A 21,073-nucleotide genomic window follows, 5' to 3' on the forward strand; every position below is an offset into this window, starting at 1 on the left:
ATAACTTAATTATGTTGTCCTTTATAAAAAAGAGAATAGGAATGTGACTGCGGGCTTTGTGCTGTCTCTGACATGTAGAGGTTAAAATTCTCCCATACAAACTCAGAGGCCTCCATTCAGCCAAAACTGCAAGGGGCTGCAAGCACTTGATGTGGTGGTTGCAAGTAATTTGGCATGAATGTGAAATATATCCTCAAGAACTACATGGATAAACGCCAGTAATTCTGACATGGAACCAGTCTACCTCAATCCTGGCCAGAGAATACAACTGGGTAAAAACTTAAACTAAAGATCTGAAAAATAAAAGTAATTGCCTTAGAATTAAACAAATTAGAAATGTCTTTCTGCAAGTTCTGTCCTCCTGACCCATTTCATCCTGTGTGTTTGGAATAGCTTTGAAAATAATTCATGAAGCTTCTTCCATTTCCTTCCTACCATTTCTAGTACTCGCTTACTATAGCGGCTGATTTTTTTTTTTTTTCATAAAACAGTCATGTTTTGCACTTGCAAAGTGTTTTGAATTTTTCGTCATGGAACATTGGGCAAATTTCTGCCAACTACAATTAAACATTGAATTTCTAATCCTATGATTTAGAAAGTATAAGCTTGAGTAGAGCCAGAATTTGCCACAATGTTAGGGAAAGCCATTTAACTTGTTTCCTGCATATAAGGTGGAGAGAAATTTCAAAATTTCCATTGCTCTGAGTATCTTCATAATTGCTTTCTCAGAAAAATTTCCTTTGCACATCAAAACATTTGGGAACGTAAGCAAAAACTGCTGCTGGTACTTGCCGTGAGTTACACAAAAAGTGCAACTCAAGAACCTTCATGGAAGTATTTTAGACCCATCTGTTAGTGGCCTAAAACACTGCTGTAACTGCTCATGTGTATTTACAATGCAAACAACCAATCTGCATATTCCATGACACCATTTATATAATTTCAGGTAAACCTAGCGTGTTCATTAGCATTAACTGGACCTTTGAGATAACAAAGCTCCTTTTACCGTTAGACACTGCACACTTCTCTTAGTGCGATCACAAAAATGACTTTCAAACTTGCAGTATTGTGCTTTAAAAAAATTAATCCCATATATTCAAACTCTGTCTCAACTACTGTGGTCAACAAACCAAATAATGCCAAGAACAAGCTCTAAAATGTAAGCAGAGGGGACATACTTTTTTGATATGAAATATTCTAAAACTATCTTCAGAACTTGTACGACGAACTCCAGAACATAATTCTGCACTTTTCTCCATCACTGTACATGGGAAACTTTCCCCAAAACCCTGCCCCAAAAAACTTTTATGCAAAATCAAAATAAAACAAGAAAAAGAATGTCGTCTTTAGAAAGCCTCAGTAAGTATTCTGAAGGATTATCTTACGCCAAGGGATACTGCAACGACTGACCACAGTCCCAACAGCAGCACTTTAGAGGCAAAATTTCACTTCAAAGGAGAGGGTTCCAGCTAGGAAAGCAAAAGAATATACTTATTTGCCTCTTAGTTGCTTAAAAATTATTAATCAACACGTTGGTTTTCCTTTCTGCCTGTATCAGCTTTTATGTAGAATTCCTTAAGTAAAAACATGTTCTCTGTCGTCCACTTCTCTTGATAACACTAGGTATATAAAGGACAGTGTAGGAAACAGCAAGGAAGGAACTTCATATAACTAATTGAAGTGGTTCAAAGAAACTGCTTACCCACACAGGGTCACACAACAAATACTGCAGAGAAGTGTTTCAGAACTAGAATTTGACTAAAACTGGCACTTCTTAAAGTGTGGTTGTCATACTCACTGCACATTTTTAAGAACAAAGAACCAAAGCAATCTGTTGTTCTCACGTTATTTAGAGAGACTGCAACAATAAAATACCTTTGCTATACATATATTTGGGTTTAAAAAGCCCTCTTCTCCATGAATTCAAGAGTAGAGAAAAAAAAAAATAGGACTCCAGCCGCCTGAATTTATACAAAAGGAGAAAAATTGTTTCCTCTTTCTGCAAGGAGGAGAGGAGCAGTTGTGTTTCCTACAAAGGAAATTGAAACAATTGAAAAGAGAAGCATTTCAAATGCACAGGAATTAAGAACTCTCATTTTATTCTGAGCTTCCTTTTCCCTTTTTAAGCAATAACACACACAGAAAAATTATTTTAACTTATCGACAACCTAACAGACTCAGAGCCCAAACACTTTAGCTTCTCTTGCCTTTTTTTTTTTTTTTTTTAAATATTTGAAAGATTTTGGGCAGCTATATATTAGAACATAGCTAGTAAAACAAAAACTAATTGGGAAAACTGGTTCTAGAAGGTCAGTCAGACTTTCAGTGGAAAATATTTACAGTTTTCTTTTAACTTTTACTTGTAATTTGTAGGTGTGGTTTCATCTGCATTTACGCTAACAAGTTTCCTGATACAGAGGAGTCTTTAACTGGCTATGCAATAGTCATGCAGATTAGTCTGACTAGGTGAAAATAGTCTGTTCACCATAAATCTGATAATGTTCATTTAAAGACTTGCCTACTACACAGGAAAAATTTTAAGGGGGGGGAAAAAGGGAATTTTCAGTCTGCTAACTCCTTCACACTGTCTCCGTAGGCGGACACCATCATTGCGTTTTACGGCGGCAGTAAGCCCCTTACCAGAAGCAGTCTTAGAGTGACTTAGGAGTGTCTGAGCAGGCGAATCCTGAAAGGTAGCTGAGAAGGTTGGAGTTTCCAGCCCTGCTTTCTCTGTACCTACTTCCCCATAGACTTATGGAATTAAGTCTCTTAATAGATCCTTTTGCTTGGCAGGAATCTAACCTAAAAATACAAAATTTTAATCTTCCTACATTTTTATCGCATTCACTAGCCACTGCAATTATCTGAATATCATACTTAATAAAGGGTTCTCCATCCAAGGACTTCAAACTATATTTAACAATTAAGACGGCCTTGCATCCCAGTGAGGAAGCGAACAAGCTCTTACATGGAGGGAAGTTCAAGCACAAAGTCATAGAAAACTTTGCCAGGATTGGAACAGAAAATCTGTGGCAGAGCCAGAAAAAGTCTTCCTGGCTCCCAGCCCTACGTCTCAACCATAATACATTCCTTCCTGTACATACACATGCCCAAAGAGAAACTCCAGTAGATAGGCTAAAAATGCTAAAACCCATGAAAATGGTTGGATAAATAATAATACTTAGGGCAAAGAAAATGCTGTCCTGCCAGGGTTTGTCTTCACTGCAACAGATAGCACAAGCTCTTTTGCATAAGCTTGCTTAACCGAAGTGAGAACAAATGCCTGTACTGTGATACAGATGTGCCTCTAAAAGCAGTAAGGTTAGTTATAGAATAACGGAGTTACATACAGCGCTTTGTGCATCTGACAACCTCGGTGTAACAGTGCATACTCTGGGTTTGGAAGCACTGTAAGAATTTATTACAGTGTTATTCATGGCAAAGTTGGGTTTTTTTCCTCTAAATTAAGAGCTTTCAGTAGCAGCATCAGCGCCAGACTAAATGCGGTATACAGGACAAGTTCAAAAGTCACTTCGCCTTTAACTACGACTTCTGTCTGATTCCAGCACTGAAGACCAGGGTAACACCAGAAGAACACACAATACTGGCCAAAACAACTCCAAAGGCTTGGAAAGCCTTCCAGTACTTATTTCAGTGAAATATTTCTTTACCACTCGATTTGGACTTCTGAATTTCAGGGATTCTGCCCCTGTGTCCCAAACGAGAGCCAACAGCTCTGTACGAGCACACTGCCAGGGTTACAAGGACTTTTCCTTCTCACCCCCCTGTTCAACGCTGGAATCCGTTTGCCTCACAAATCCAAGATCGCTCAAGGGCGTAAAGGGTCCTAGATATCTAAACTCGGGTATCTCAACTCATGTAAGCAGAGCTAAGTGGTAACCGTCCGAAGGAGCGTACAAAAATCTGTTCGTTGCTGACGCAAGAGATGATTTCAAGCATCTCAGCTCTTAGCTTTAAGGAGCCCGTGCTCGCTCTGCCTCCGATGGCTCTTCAAGAGCCACAGGAAACCTGTCGATGGAAACGCAATCTTTGCTCACCCAGCAAACGACAAGTCCTAACCCGTTCCCGTCTCTGATGCAGAAAGGCAGACAGACTTACGTACGCATCTCCCTGCAGCGGCGTTTCCTTTGGAGAAAAAAAACAAACTAAAACCCCTCAAGCGTACAGGGCCCTCGCCGCAGCTGCTTCCTCCTCCTCATCCCAAAGGAAAATCTGCCCATGGTGAAGGAGCACAAGCAAGGGCATTACCACATCAATTCTTACTCCATCATAACCGATACGGCTTTTTAAATTTTTTTTGTTTGTTTGTTTTTTGTTTTTTGTTTTGAAGCGTTGGGGCTTACTGAAGGCTCTCCCAAATCCGATGGCGCAGAGCCAAACGTCTTAAAAACGCGCCCTAACGAAAGGAAAGCATGCGACGAAGTCGCTCACGCCGGAGCCCAGCCCGAAGGGAGGCTGCTCTCGATTCCCACGGCTCCCAGCGCGCTAACGCAGGTTCGTCAGCTCGGAGAAGCTCGCTGCTCGATAGCAATCGGCCACCTCTAAATTAAGAAAATGGGTGCGCAAGTCACTTTTGCCCTTCACGCTCTTACGCTAAAATGACTCAGACCGCCCGCTCAATCATACACCTCCTCACTGAAACGCGATACGAAGCAAAAACCGGTCAACTCGGGGTTTTCAAATTTTCTTCTGCAGGTGGAGAAACCCTGCGGCAGAATGCTGTTTCTGGCAGTATACCAATATCAGCTAGTTCTTCAATTAGGGTAAAGTGCACGTACTGTTCTGCACCAAAAAGTTGCAGGGGCGAGAGAAAATCCTAAAGACAAGAGAAGCATATATTCGAGCCCCTAAAATACAGCTCCGAGCAGCAGCCACGTTCGTAACAGGAGCAACACCACTGGCCACAGCAAGGCAGGGGCTCTGACGGACGACTGAAGGCTGAGGATGCACCCTCGCGATTGCTCTAAAGCACATTTATGGTGGAAAAAATGAAAAGTGCTCCTGAGACATCCCCACCCTGTCTCTGCACACCCACACCTTCGCCCAAACAGAAGATCCAAGTACTCATGAATAAGAGACATACACTCATTTCCATTAGTTTCTCTCTCTAAAGGTGAATTCTTACTTGAGGTCTTGACATGTGACGTCAAATTTCTGTACTTGAGGGATTTTCATTCCAGTAACTGAGCCTGCCCCACGCAGTTTTTCTGTGCAAACAAAGCCGGACCAGGAAAACCGAGCTTAGAGCTCCCACGGCCCGACGCAGAACTCGGGAACTCTGGCAGGAAAATTCCCTTTTCACTGTGCAAGGCTGCCGGCAGCAGAAACAAAATTTAACCACGTGTCACGACTGCTTTTGTGAGGAAAGCCAGGTAAGGCAACTTTATGCTAAGATACAAGTTAAGTTGGACCCACAAGAGACTCTGCCAGGCTCACATTTTCATTTCTCGCTGACTTAGAAGTGGAAAACGCACTAGGCTTTATGGTTAGGTATGAATTTCAAAAATAGACAAAAAGGTTTCCTGTAGTTTCTTCTTGTAGAAGTGAAACTGCTTGAGTTCACCTCAAAATCAAGGTGAAAGAGTTTCACAGAAGAAACTTATCAAGGAAGCTTGAAATAAAGCAAGCAAGACCCATTTTTGCATGTTTGTGAATTTTGTCTGACATACCTTACACTAAGAAACTACGCCAAACCCCTGTGAAGTGCTACTATTTACTCTCCTTTACAGCAGACTAGAAAGGTTTTGCCCAGAGCCTTGCTTAGGTACAACTGATTAAAATCTCGTTCAAAAGAACCATGCCACCCAGCCAGATATGAAGAGATTTGTTATTCTAAGACTTAGAAATAGACTGGTTTTGATGCCAGAAGTGAGTCTATCCAAGCTGTTGTTAAATAAATGAGTCTGTCTAAACTGAGATTTATCTCATATCTGCCCCTAAAGGCAGTAAGAGCTGCTTTTTTAATATTTACTTAACAATTTAATTAGTTACAACATGTTTTCGTTTCATTAATCAGTGACTAATGGGAGTATTTTGTGCATGTGTGATAACTGGCCCCCTTTAAATTATCAGAAACAATTGCATAGTGCAGTATTTATTTTGGTATATTAATTCTGTGCTTACATATTGAAGAAAATGCTTTCTGTACCACAGAATTTAAAAAAAAATGAAGCATTTTTTTTGGTAAGAAGAACCATCTTTCTGATTAGGAATAGAGCTTGGGATATGCTTTCTAATATGGAACAAGTTAAAAATTTCTCCTTGCACTGCAACCCATCTCAGTCCTGGGAATATGCACGAGCAACCCACAGGCTCGTATTATTTATGCCTCTCTCTTTCAGTAAGTATTTGGCAAAATGATTTAATTACCTATCAGTGCTACTTTGTCCCTCCTGAGGTTTGTACTGGTGTTATTGAGGGAATCGAGGTAGGACTGCTCAGGTGAGTTCTGGCAATTAACGTGTTATCTGTCACAAGCAAAGATATCTATTGAAAGATGCATCCTCCATCAAATAAAATGTAAAATAATCCTATATAAAAGAAAATATAAGACCCCACAACTACTACTATCTCCAAAGAAGAACGGGAATTTCAAGGCACGTTATTCCGGCACTGAAAAGTCTCCTCCTAACTGAAGAAAAAGATTTTGCGAGGAAGCTTTCGGCCCCCAGGACCTTTCAGGGAGCAGGGAAAGAGTTAAGCGGAGGCTGCAGCCGCAGCGCTGCGCTGGTGACCATTTGCACGCCTGCAAGGTACAGTCCCAGCAGACGCCTTATCAGATGAGGGGAAGGCAAACAAACCGAACTGAAACCATTCTTCAAACCCAGTCCAACCTCTTCCTCCGGTGATGTCACGCTGCTAATTGCCCCGAGATCTTTTCTCTCCTCTCCAGAAGGAGCCGGGCTGGCGAGAGGGACGCCAGGGCCGTGCTCTGCAGGAACAAACACGCTCTGGAATTTCGGTTCTGCCTTCGCAAGCCGCTTGCTTCCCACCCCGCGAAAGCTCCTTTTACAGACGGAAGGCCGAGGGAGAAACGCGAGTGCCGACGCTTTGGGGAAATCCTTTTTTAAAGCCTACGTTCCCGGCAGATTCGGATGGACGAGGCTTCGCCGTCGTGATCTGCAGCCAAGAATAAGGCAGAAAGTTCTACGGCGGCTTCATCGAATCGAGGTGGGGGGGCGAAATGGAACTAAGCAAGCTTTGGGATGACCTCATCCGCCACAAATGATACGGGTTTTCGACTTTCAAAGACCGGCTATGTGATTACAAGTAGCGCTCGGAAGAGAAGAGCGACGTCCCGGCGACTGCTGCTGGAGATGTGCTCCCCTGCCGCAGAGCCTGCGTTTCTCCTCTGAAGCTGTACTGTGCAACCAGCTTACCAAATACATCTGCAAGCTATTCTGGAATTTAAGAAAAGTTGCAATAAAACCACCAGAGAAACCTCCAAATCACAGGAATTTTAAATACACCATTATAATGGTAAGCTCTAATTGTTCCACTGAGGACTCCTTTAAATATACTTTATATGGGTGTATCTTTAGCATGGTGTTTGTTCTCGGCCTCATAGCAAACTGTGTTGCTATCTACATTTTTACTTGTACACTAAAAGTGCAAAACGAGACTACGACTTACATGCTTAATTTAGCAATCTCGGATCTGCTTTTTGTGTTTACATTACCCTTCAGGATTTACTACTTTGTAGCGAGAAACTGGCCATTTGGAGACATTCTTTGCAAGATTTCCGTCACCCTCTTTTATACAAATATGTACGGGAGCATTTTGTTTCTGACTTGCATCAGCGTAGATCGCTTTTTAGCCATAGTACACCCCTTTCGATCCAAGACTCTCCGAACCAAAAGGAACGCAAAAATTGTCTGCGCTGCAGTATGGATAACCGTGTTAACGGGCAGCACGCCGGCAAGCTTTTTCCAGTCTACAAACCGCCGTAATAATACTGAACAAAGAACGTGTTTTGAAAACTTTTCGGAGGACACGTGGAAAACCTACCTATCCCGGATTGTTATATTCATTGAAATAGTTGGGTTTTTTATTCCGCTCATCTTGAACGTGACCTGCTCTACTATGGTCTTACGGACTCTGAATAAACCGCTTACATTAAGTCGGAATAAATTAAGCAAGAAAAAGGTACTCAAAATGATTTTTGTCCATTTGGTGATATTCTGCTTCTGCTTTGTGCCTTATAACGTTACCTTAATACTTTACTCCCTTATGAGAACGCAGACCTGGATTAATTGTTCAGTGGTAACTGCAGTCAGGACCATGTACCCCGTCACCCTGTGCATCGCCGTTTCAAACTGCTGTTTTGACCCTATAGTTTATTACTTTACATCGGATACAATTCAAAATTCGATAAAAAAGAACCGGTCCACTAGACCACGGGACATCAGATTCTCCGAAAGGCCAGTTTCAGAGAACTTCATTCAACACAGCCTTCAGACCATAAAAATGAAAATATTTGACAGTGACTCTACAATATAAAGTGTATTAAAAGACTGCTGGGACTAAACTGGAATTAGAAGCCTGCACATTTCTTCAGCTGCGGAAATATATTCTGATATGTATATGTTATGCTTCCTTCACATCAGAAAAGTTTATGATAAGACTGTAAAAGTGTTAAGCATAATAGTACACAGAAGAAGTATTTTAAGAATTTGTGTCAACCGTCTGTTCTGACAGCTCGTACGTTAAAAATGAACTTTTGGTTTTGGATTAGGTCAACCAAAGTCCAAAGACTGTCGAGTCAAACACAAAAAGTAGGTGGTTTTTTTCTGAAGTTAAAACAATTGCTCATTTTTAATAATGATATTGGTTTCCAAGTTACAGAGGACGGGGGTGAAACTACCTGGTTTAAACAGCACCGTATTGATCCTATCACCCCAGCTACCGTGCCTGCTCCAAAGTTTTCTCCTCTCCCTCTCTTACTCCTCCCTCCCGACTTTCTCCCCGCACCTTCCTTCTTACGGACCATTACGTTCATAGGAGGCTTCGATCAACGGGCTACGAGAACTTTGTTTCTCCCAGGTTTATCTGATAAAATACATGCTCTCTCCACGAGCCTGGCCCCCATAAAGCAATTAAATCTTCTGGTAGTTCAGGGCATCTGGAAACAACTCGGACAAACTGGTTTTTCTTCTCACCTCTGTCTCAAATGCCTGCGTAATTATAACAAAATAACCTCTGATGACTGAAGTTAGTGCTTTAGGTACAGTAGCACTTTATTAAAACTCTTTTGTGGGAAGTTCAACTCAACACGACTTTTGAGCAAAATAAGGTAATTCAATCTCAAAGTAGTAGTTTCTTAGAAAAACATGACCTTTACTAACTAGAAATGAGCATGTGGATGAACCCAAATATTTCTTCTAGGAAACTATTTGGTGTCCCATAAAGAAATTCAAGACACAGTAATTTAGAGTGAAACTTCCTCTCAATCTTTTGTGTCCTAGAAATATTTTTAACATGGGCATTTAAAATTTCAAATGCTATTTTCTTGCAAACTTTATAAAGTATAAAAATAAATTACTCGGGGGTACATGCTAGCAAAATTAATTGAGACACTTTGAAAAGTCAGAGCCATGTAAAAGGAGAAATATATGTATATTACTGTTACAAACAGGAATATATAGACAAAAGTGCTTTAAAACGTCCTGCTATGTATGTTTCCCAGCTATTAGAACACTGCGTACATTTTCCTCAAAATTAATTTAATATCACTGTAAAATAAACAAATATTTAAAAGGTAAAAGTAAGTAGTAAGTGTTGTTTTTTCCTCCCCCAAAACAATGGAGTCAAGACTAAGAACCGAGTTAAAATGAATTTGCACTTTAGATTTAGGGCAGTCGGTTGCAACACAGATACAGCACTGAGGCATTTTTACTTCAGGGCAGTATAGGGAAGCATGTCAGAGAAAACACATATTGAGCTGTCAGAGTATACGATATGTTATCTGATTGAGTTCACTTCCCTTTGCAAAGCTTTTGCTTAATTGTTATAAATCAACTGTACATTGCCTACTGCTACTGGAAGACTGAGTTACTCAAAGACTGCTGCTAGAAACTAATGCTGATTGAATTTTAAATTTAACAGCATTTTAAATCTTTATCCACACAACTTATGAAAGGAAAATTCAAATAGTATGAGCTTATGCTACAAAGACAGCATAGATATGTCTGCATAATATCTGAAAATAGGCAGTTATCTTAGTTGGGAATCCTAAACTTTCCGATTCATATCTGACTTCGGAAAAATGCATGAAACCCCCAGCACGAGTAGAAATTCTATATGTTTTCCATACGGCACTGACAAATCCAAAGTCACTGACATTCAAAGTTCAAAAGCCAGATATGCATCTCTAATGTCTCCTCAATGCATCTCTCTCTAAAGAGCCTGTTTCACACTAGACTCCCTCCAAAGACTTTGAGACTAAAATCCTTAATGTCACCACCAGGCTACGTGCCCGGGCTACTGCTCTCCCAGTACTTGGCAAAGCTGTTACTGGGTTGAGTGACAACTTGTTCAACAACACCTCTGCGCTACAGCAGCGAGCACCCCGCAGCCTCACCCTGATAAAGAGGAGCTGCTTTCTGAGATTACGAAAGGGAAAGGAAAAAAAAAAAAAAAAAAAAAAGAAATCACTGACTTCAAAGCAGAACAAGCAGATAAAGTCACACGTACGGGTACTCCCCTTTAAACCAGACTCTCCTTGGTGTGTATTAGCTCAAAGAGCCTGGGGAAGCGTGAAGATAGCTTTTTCTGCCGTGCACTCACTCTCCAGGGCAGTTGCTTCTGCTTTTTGCGACAGCGTAGTGCAACACAGTACAATAGCTTTCCAACCAGTTAACAGCTTGGTATCTCAAAAATGTTTGAGGAAGCTTTATGTTTTTTATTGTTAAATATACTTCACCCTTTTCACAGGGGAAAAAAACCAACAAAACAAAACTACAAAACCAAAAAAGAAGACAGTCAAAAAAGCAACATCTGTAATTTAGAGAATCTGACCATTACTTGAGAAATTCCTGATCTGACCGATTCGGAAGAGGGTGGGGTGAACCTGTACCTCCCACTACCAGCTATTCAGGGCTGGATGAGGTTTTCTCCACCTTTTCCAGTTCTGCAACAAGATTATCCTGGAGAGCTGTGGATGCAGCAACGTTTTCACCGGCACATTCCTGAATAGCTGCACTCCCTCCCTCTGCTCCTGCCTTTTATACCGACTCTTCTGTCTCTCTGGTAAGAGCTTATGCCAAAATTTAAATCTAGATGAGGGGTTATGCTCTTAAGTCGTGCCTAGGCATCTGAAATAAAAAAAAAGGTTTATATTGTCAGAGCTCCTGAGCACCTGAATGTGTTGCATCCAGTACTTCCTAGAAGTACATTATTTTTACTCATATGCTTATAGAGGGGGGGTTAGGAGTTCAGTTTCAGGGTCAAAACTCACAAATTTGTTCTTTGTAGTCTGGTTTCTTCATCTACAGAGTGCAGATACTGTACGCTTACCATAACAATAAAAGCAGTGAAAATTAGGTTGCTTCCGAGCTTTTTTTTGATCTACACCAAGGTAGGCAGCCACTGATAACTAGATAATTAACGGGCAGTTTCAAAAAACAAGGAAAAAGAAACAAACTTGCTATCAACACCTCTGATGTACCTCAACATACCACTACTTTAAAAGCAAAATATTTCCCATTTTATACTTTTTATATTCTGCTTGAAATTTTAATTTCTGGCTTTCTCAGGAACAGAATGCAAGTCAAAATTTGTTTCACTCAGTATACATGCCTTTGACATTTAAAGAAATACCAAGTCAAATATGTCTTTATAGTTTTCACCTAGAAGTGCTTAAAAAAAACCTACTGATGATACTTCAGGCGGGTAGGAAATCCTTAACTGGAATCAACCTCCAAACTTCTATTTCTACAGTAAGTAACCTCAGCCAGAGAAAAGCAAAGATTGAAAAAGAGCTCACAAGATCAGGCTGTAGCGGAGCAGACCCCAAACATTCAGCTGATCGACAGTCCTGCCTCCCGGTGTGGCCAAGGCTGGGTCCTGGGGAAGAAGGTAACACCAGGAGAGGCACACGATGGCTTTCTCTCGTCCAAGTGCTGTCCCACCTCACCAGGCGTATCTCAGGACCTCCTGGGTCAGATGTGTTTGTGTCCTCAGTAATGCTAACGTTTCTCCTTCTGTGAGCCCGTCCCACCTCCCTTTGAACTCATATAAAGTTTTTAACATCCGCAGCATCCCGCAGTAAAAAGTTCACATTTTATGTGTGCGTGCGGAGGGGGAACCAAACCAAAAGAACCAAACCTTTTGTTTCAAACCCATTAGTTTCATTACTGCCTCCTCATTTCTTTTGGAAGAGGCAAGGAGCACTTGATTGCCATTCAGCCTTTCCATGTCACTCCTGATTATACAGTCTTCTGTCATCTCTTGCAAATGAGAAGGTGATTTTCATTTGTAATTTCAACCAGCATCATCGCCGCAGATGAGATTTTCAGAATTACATAAAGAACTCAAGTAAAATTACAGTGGACTCAGCGAGGTTCACTTTGAGACTGATAATTTTGAAAATTCCACTTGAGCATAGTATCCTCTAGCACTATTTATTCTTCCAAGTTATTTTCTAGGAGTTTTATCAATGAAGAGCAATTTGTTCATACTTTTCCAGCAGTAAATGTAATATTATGAGGTTCTTGCACCTGGGCAGACCTGTAATCCTGACAAGTTCCCTTTTTTGCTAGACTATTATCATTTATACCTCAGGGTTACTAGCATTTGAGCATCACTGACAAAATGAAAGAAGATACATTTCAAAAGCTAAGGCAAAATGTAAATCAGAATGATTCTAAATCTTCCAGTTGTAAATGCCTGGACTGCATTTGTTATCCAATTATCAGAGTGCTGAAAAAATTGTATAAATACCACTGACAATCACTGAGTTAGCATGTTTTCAGAACATACTCAATAGAGTTCATTTAAGATGATGGCAAATTCAGAAAGCCATGCGTGCGCAATCTAATACTTCTGCAAGAAGTTAGATGGAGAAGTTTGTTCCAGTCCTCCAATTCTGCTTTGACACTGAAGCCTTGCACATTTTTCACCTCCTGCCCATCCAGTTCCTGTTATACAACTGCTTATAAAGCAAGCCCAGTTTTTCCTGTAACAAAACTGAACTTATCAACAAAATTAAGACAAGCAAAAAGAAGCCTGCACACATCATCTGGTCTTCTATAATACCTACCATTTTGTTGGAAAACTAAAAATTCCAGAACTGAGAATTTATATTTTGAATTATTTTTTCTATTCAACAAGCAGCCTGTCCACCCTAGTTGTAACAAAACTAAAAGCTGTCCTGTGCTAAGAAGGGGTAAGTTTTCTACATTTTAAACATGAGAATCAAACTGCAAGCAACAACAAAGGAAGGCCTCTAACAAGAAGTTCCTGTCTTTTTATGAAGAGATAAAAGAATAATTTTCCACACACATAGCTTTAATATTTGCCTTAACACCACCTTTTTTAAACAGTGAGTTGCTGCCTTAAAGAAAAAAAACTCTTAAATAACAATGCTAGTAACAGGAGGCACCCGAAATTAATGCCATTATCTTGGGAATAACATTATCTCACATGAAAACAACTGTGCTATGTTAACTCTTCTGCTTTTCACATGAATTCTGCAAAAATTGCTGCTTTATGAAAGGAAGTCAATTGTACACATGAGTTGCAAGTCATCACCCTTCTGTAAAATTATGCAAAATTAGATCTACTAATTTTTGGAAGTTTGTCCTAGTGAGCACTTTCTAACAGCAACTATCGATGTAATAAGAACTGAAGACACTCCTGGTCACTAAGGAGTGATACTGGATTATAAAAAATTTACCATTCATCACAGCATCAAGAACTACACTTGACTAAAGTTGGAAGCATCTATAATAAAACTTTGATGCTTTTATGAAGTAATGAAAAAAGTACCCACAACACTGCAGCTATTTCTTAATGGAGAAATTTGTTAAGTATATAGCAAACATGGCAAAAAACTAATACAGACAGCGAAGTAAGTACCAAAATATCTGCCTTTTGAGCCCTAACAAAAACATCTTTTGTTAATGAAACCAAATCTGAAAATTCTTGGTCTGCTTAAGTTATTTAACAATTTTTATGCGTGAAAGAAACTTTACCATATATACTGCATGCTCACATTGTGTTTTACATGCTCCTGTGGGTGGGTAAGTGCAAAAAATCAGCAGCTATTTCTGTCCAGGTAAGATCCACGAGTTCCTCTGAGCTGCTGGAAGGTGCAGCAGGCACAGAGAGAGCGCGCCAAGCGCAGGCTCTGTTCTGGGCAGGATAACACCCAAAACGGGAAGGACAGGGTGATGACAGCTCCGGTACTTACCCAAGCCAAGTTCAGACTAGGTACAGCCTAACCGGGTAAGCCTGACGTCTCTTTTGAGGGGTTCGGGAGAGCACCAGGCGCGCAGGTCCAGACGTTAGTGGCACAGCACCAGCACCCAGCTGTACCACAGGCGCTGAGCAGCCTGCGCTGAACCCATTCTGACAAGCAAACCCAACCCAGACGAAGAGCTTCGACAAAATCCAGAGGGATTACCTTTCTGGAGGACGGTGAACACTATGCCTACTCAACAGCTGTAAACAGGGGAATCCTCATCCCTGACAAGGACTTTTTATTACTGGAAAGGTCCTGTAAAACATACACTCAGTGGTACAAACATATAACTGAAGTACTACACATTTACACAGTATAAAAGCAGGCACAAAAGCACTCACTTGGCCTACAAAAAAAAAAAAAAACAAGCAAAAAACCAAAACAAAACTCATGCATTTTTGCATGCAACAACTTAAAGAAAATGCAGCAAGCAAAGAGACAAAAACCCACTTCCAATGACATATAATAGGCAGTTTGAGTTTGACAAGATACTGTTATCCCCTTAAGAGCTTGAAAATTGAGCATATAGCTGGAAAAAACCTCCACATTAAAATGTTTGTTTGGCACCTACTTTGCTTCCTAACAGAAGCTAATTCTATCTTCCACAGAAAAGTTAACTACGGAATGGCTCAAATAACACATCAATAAGGATAGAAAGAACAATAAAAGCTTATGACAGTTATTCAGGACTGTGGCCCACATAAAATAAGCAAGACCAAAACAAAACCCAACCCAAAACTTCATTCTACCCATTTCACCAGTTTTGTTTCACTGACAAGATTTACAAAACTACAAAGTTAGAGAGCATGATCCCATCCAAGGAAGAAGCAGCAGGGATACAGCCACAGAATTTAACCTAAGCATTATTTACTTTTGTATTTAAGGAGACAGCCACATCAAATTTGCCCCACTTCTGTGAGACTTTACAAAATTAAAGAACGGCAAGTATATCTTACTGAATTCTAATATATTTTTTTTCCCTCATGGCCAACCTTTAAACATTCCTACAAAGTATTTACAATGCAAATATTGCAGAGCTGCAAGAAGTTAAAACTATCTAGAAACAGAGTAGGACTAAAATGAAAGTCCTCCAGCTGTGGTATGACCACCAAAACATCGGATAATATAAAAAACCAAAAAAACTTGAAAAGCAAGGATTCCCAGAAAACTGTTTCACTATTTTTTGTTAAAATGTTCCTAATAATCAGGGTAACCTTAAGGAAAAAAAGACTAAAAAAAAAGGCGTATCATGTCAACCGAGCCTTATTTCTGTGGCTAACTCTGTACTTGGGACCAGTGTCGACGCAGACAAGATATCTTTATACTGCAGCACCAGAGCTGCAACTTCCCCTGAGCACAGGCTATAAAACCCAGCTCACTACTACAGCTGTAATTTATAGCCAGAGAGATCGTGACACATCCCCTGCTGCTGTTGCCACACTGGTAACGGTACATAACCTCTGCATGAACAGAATCCACAACGGTGACTATGGGTGAGATAAGTCAGCACAAGTAGCCACCTAAAGCAAAACTAGGCGTAATTAACTAACTACCTCTTGCTAATGCACCCTCAGTGCTGAAAGGAAGGGGGGAACGCAGTTATGAAAACTAATATTAACCATATGACTCACTTCTACTAACGTTAGCAGGCGAACGTTACACGTGTAGTTTAGGTTTGTCATTGAGACAGATGCTCTCTACAGTCAGTGGAGAGACGTGCCTTCAGAAAGCGAATAATCCCATTGCAAAGTACCTGTTTAAGATATACAGAATGAATTGCTTTACTGGAAGTACAGCTCTGCCTCAAGTATAGAGGGAGCCGAAATACCCAAGTTGTAGAAGTCTAACAATGTACGACTCGGATCCCCCCTAATAAGAGAAACTCTAAAGCAGTAGATGAAGTAGAGAAAAACTTAAATCCTTAATCAAGAATGGCACTCAAATTTCTCAGAACGAAAACTCTGCATAGTTGCTGTGTCTTAGGTAATCCCTTGGGTCATGTTTGTACTTGAATCAAAATAGCATCTTAAGGGTTGAGCTGACTTGGTATACCTGCAACAGACAAATCCCTTAATACTGTGCTAACATAACCAGTACCTTAGAAACCCAGCGAGTGTTTTGTACATTTGGTGAGTGCCTACCAAGAACTGAATACATTGCCACCACAGACGAAAGCAGGAAACACAGGACCTCTGCTTTAGAGCGTTCTGGTTTCTCTTCCAGTAGCCTAGAGGATTTGCTTAGATGGTAACACCCAAGCATGAGTAACAGCTTGAGTCATCCTCACGATAAATAGGAGTGGCAGGGAAGATTTTCAAAGTGATGGTGCAGACAGCGACGACTATCATTCGGTATTCTTCCTGGTTTTTCAATTTGCCTTCAGCTGTTAAGGCAGATAAAAGTTTCAAGCCTCAAAAAGCACAGTATGATTTCTATAAAAGGAAACTCTTCAGGAGTACCAGAAAGGCATGGGAGAAACTACATACTTTATTTACGCATTTATTAAAAAGTGTGTGTGTATATATATGCTCAGGCTAAAAAAGCATATAAACCTGTATGTATTTGTATGATGCTCTATGGTATATTCACAAATACCCAAAAAGCAACCATCTTACAGACTTCTAAGAATACACCTTGTACGAAAAAGGCAAAATCACAGAAGGCTTTCCAGCCACAGCTGTGACAACTGAAGTGTCAGAGCTAATTCATGACCTTAAAAAAAAAAGGCAAGCACATGCAGCAGAACCAGTATGATCCTTTAGCAATATCACGCCAAGCAGCAGTGGTGGCAGTGACCTCTCTCTCATCACGCACGCTTCTGGAACATGCTCATGATGCAAGCAGAAATATATTTAGTATGTACAGACAGAAAACCTCAAATCAGTTCTCAGTTCCTTCTTTAAGGTTAAAGCTGCACCCTCCTAATGTTAACTTTTTTGAAAGCAGCATGGCGAGCACATGAAATGGCATAGCTTGGCGACCCTTCGCACACTTTTTCCTCCTGTAAGAAAACCCCTAGAAAATTCCACATTAGAAATCATGGTCCGTAGCAACTTCCATGCCTAAAATCCGGAAGGTCGCAGGAGATGGGTGATGCCTGCAATCCCCGAGGCTCCTGCCTTTACACCAGTGCTGTTCCCCCGCTGGTTCGTATCCTGCCAGCGAGCGTGCGTGCAAACGATGTCGTTCTGGGTAAGCCGAGCGGTTTTTTGTGCCTAAGGCTGCCCCTTCATTCACAAATTAGGTGCTCCTGTATCTAAGGCAAGGCAAAATTTAGCAGGCATGAAAGGAGCATGGCTGACGGACTTTTCCGGCTGCTGTGCAGAAACACGCACGACTCCGGAGCCCAGAGGAGACAGCGAGGGAACGCGTGACTCATTTTCCAGCGCTGAAGTCCCTCGTGGTTGAACCCACGACTACGTCTGTTCGTAACACAACGAGCCGCAGCCCGTCCTAAGGAGGACTTGCCCTCGAGGGCAAGCGGCAAAGCACAGCTTGCATCCGCGCAGCTGAACTTTCTCCACTTCTAACCCATACCAGCAGTTGAACACAGTCCCTCAGCTGCATCATGTCCCAAATCTTGCCTGGGCATCGTCCGGCGGAGCGCTGACAAACGCCCAAACACGCCAGGGAACACGTTACTGATGAAACACCGCCGATGACCGTGGGGCAATACTCAAGCCTGAACTATTGTCCCTTTGCAGTCAGTAGCCGGCCCTTTACAGTACAAGGGGTATTGTACCGATAAAACAGTTTATCCAGGAAGCTGTTGTATAAAATGTCGACAGTATAACCATTCCCACTTCTTCCAGCGTTGAAAGGAATGACTTAAGACGTCAAAATCAAAGAGAAGACTTCAAACTGCATGTAGACACCTGCCTCCACAAGAGGTGTAGGACTTCAGGCACAAACCTAATAGAAAACACTACTGAGAAGGATATATACCACAAGAAAATATACTAACTCCCACTCCTAGATGCTCAGTTCCTCTTTACAAGGAGCACAGAAACCTAATTTCAAATTGTACGCTGCATCCAAGGACACAGGCACTAAGCACTCAAGTACGGTGAGCTCCACAATAACTGTCCTTCTATAATCAAAGACCAGGAGGCTGCATAGTTAAGCTTGTACCATACCAAAGTACTAAGGAGTACTTGCTTAACTGCAACTTCTTACAGCTTTACCCTGACCTGGATTTGGTTAACACTTTTTAAGCAAATTTTAAACATACCTATTTAATATTTTTCTCCTTATTGCACAATCAAAGTAGGTCTGCTGTTATTCCAGCTCAGCGAGTTTGTCATATTAATGCAATAAAATATATTCTCTGGGAATACATGGTTTTCCTCAGGAAGGCATTTCTGCCACAATGAGCTGCATAATTTAAAACCAACAGAAGTCTTTGGTGTGGGACAAGGTATCCGAGTATAAACATTGACTACATAGTTAGCTGACAAATATTACAAACATTGATTTATACTAAATCAACAATACGTGAGAAAACAGTACTGTAGATTTCATTGCAAATGTTTAATTGACAGTAGAAACCACAGAGAAGAAGGAGCTGATAAAGGAGAAGCATTATGGAGCACAGCTCAGGCAATGCTGCATGGAAGAAGTTATAAATAAAGCAAAGCATGCTTGCCTAATTCTGATCATATTTTAACCATTAAGAGAAGTAACCTTGTAAAGCCACCTTTATCTCGCATCAGTCATTACAACTCCAAACCACATTACAAGTCTAAATCACAACACGTATCAATGCTGATGTTCCTTCTTCCTTTGAAAAATACAAACACCAATTAGGATAGCAGGCGTTAAAGAGCAATACAGCCAACGAAGGCTACAGTGTCAACAGCTGTAGCGCAGTGCACTGCTTTGGTTCAATATCCATTTGTCCCTCACACGTAAACAAACACCAAAAAACCAGCTGAAGCTAGCAGACCGAATCAGACCGCGAATGAACTCCCTGCAGCCTGCCGCAGCGCGCCTTCCCATTCTGTTCTGGGCTGTCGTGGGGTTGTAGAAAGCAACGCAGCTGCCTCTCATCCCTGTTAATAGCAAAAGCTACGAACACAACGTTTTAAAACTGCAGCCCTATGGAGGAATAACCCCTGGACTCCTAGGGCTGCTGTGGATGAGTTAACAAGTTAAGAACAGAACATCTTACCCTCTGTAGAGCTCACCAGGAAAGCGTGGCCATGCTTCTTTCTCTAACCCACCTCACTGGGCTGGCACGTTACCTTATCTTTGGACACGGCGCAGCTGGTCTGCAGCTCCAGGGCAGAAGAACAAGACCCCTTCCCTACCCCAGTACTGGGCAGCTGAAGCTTGACAGAGCAGAAGGGCTTCACACATCACATCTCTGGCCCACCAAAGGCTGGATGGCAGAAAAAGTGTTTTGTAACGTCGCCCAAACTATTTTAAGCATGCCGAACGTGATGATAATAGAACACGTGTACGCGCCACACTCTCCACCTACTGTACGTATGAAAAGGCTTGCAGAAAGCACGTTCTCCAAGTAGCGGTATGAAAGAAATCCAATTCATTGCTTGTTCCTCCCCGTTCACAGCTTACGAGCAGAGTGCAAGCTGAGAGGCAGGGAAATAGAACTGGATTGCTTTGCAGATACAGGCAACAAAGATGGATACTCCATTGGTGTTTACTTTCTTGAATGACACAGCAAAAAAAAAAAAAAAAATCCCAAACCTAAGTCACACTGATCCCAGAAACAAATGCATTTCAGATATTATAGATATTTCACTCTTAAAATAGACTGTGAAAATTGATAGACTTCGTATTTGATTTGTTTGCACTGAAAAGTTGCTCTTCCTTCTTTCTTCCTAATGCACTGCAGCAAGCAGTGACACTTCAGTCAAATATGTGACATGGCAGTTGACAGGGATTTCTCTAAAGGAATTTCAGAGATTCTGGAATTTGTTCGCACAACCTTCATCTGAGATATTCAAAACAATTACCTTTTTGGCTGGCCACAAGAGAGATCAGTTTGACAGAATTATGGAAAACGCTGAGCACGAACTCCCAGGCTGGCAGGTAACAAGCCATCCTTTTCACAGGAAACAGATTTTAACTATGCCAGGTTTTAGGTCATATTTATATAAGTATGATAAAAATTAAGCAAAGGCTATACGTACCTTTATTTTGAGTCTAAAATAATTTCAGTTCCCTTTAAAGTTATGACCCTTTATTTAAAGTTATGAAATTAAAATAGTGCCCAAAGTACTGTAGTGAGATGAAGCACAAATGTTCTAAGGTAAAGAAAGCATACTGTACGGTATATTTCTATTTTGCTAATAAAAATTACGCAGCATTATTAACATATTCTAAACTGATCTCCACCGAATCTGCATCTGGAAGCATCATAACCTCCCTGGTAAATCATATTTGAGTGGATAAATGGGGCTTCTCCCTTCAGGGTTCAATAAAGATTTAAGGAAAAGGAAGTACTTTCCACATTATTTTGTCAGTATGGACACTTGCCCTTTTCAAAATTAAGAATTACTGAGAAGAACCTTCAACTTTTTTCCACCCTTTATTTTGTCTGGCTACCCTTGTTTTGCTAAAAGAAAG

At 40.9% G+C, this 21,073-nt stretch overlaps 2 protein-coding genes across 4 annotated transcripts in view; one reads left to right on the plus strand and one right to left on the minus strand.

The window, feature by feature from the left end:
- The window catches only part of RB1 (retinoblastoma 1), a 78,927-nt gene that overhangs the window by 24,735 nt on the left and 33,119 nt on the right, over nt 1–21,073 (minus strand). The window lies entirely within an intron of this gene.
- LPAR6 (lysophosphatidic acid receptor 6) lies at nt 7,095–8,716 on the plus strand. Its single transcript, XM_010583381.1, has one exon. It carries the CDS (start codon nt 7,498–7,500, stop codon nt 8,518–8,520), a length of 1,023 nt encoding a protein of 340 aa, XP_010581683.1. The 5' UTR covers nt 7,095–7,497; the 3' UTR covers nt 8,521–8,716.

This window comes from Haliaeetus leucocephalus, unplaced genomic scaffold (assembly GCF_000737465.1).
Source record: "Haliaeetus leucocephalus isolate CR32 unplaced genomic scaffold, Haliaeetus_leucocephalus-4.0 Scaffold897, whole genome shotgun sequence".
Classification (NCBI taxonomy): Eukaryota; Metazoa; Chordata; class Aves; order Accipitriformes; family Accipitridae; genus Haliaeetus; species Haliaeetus leucocephalus.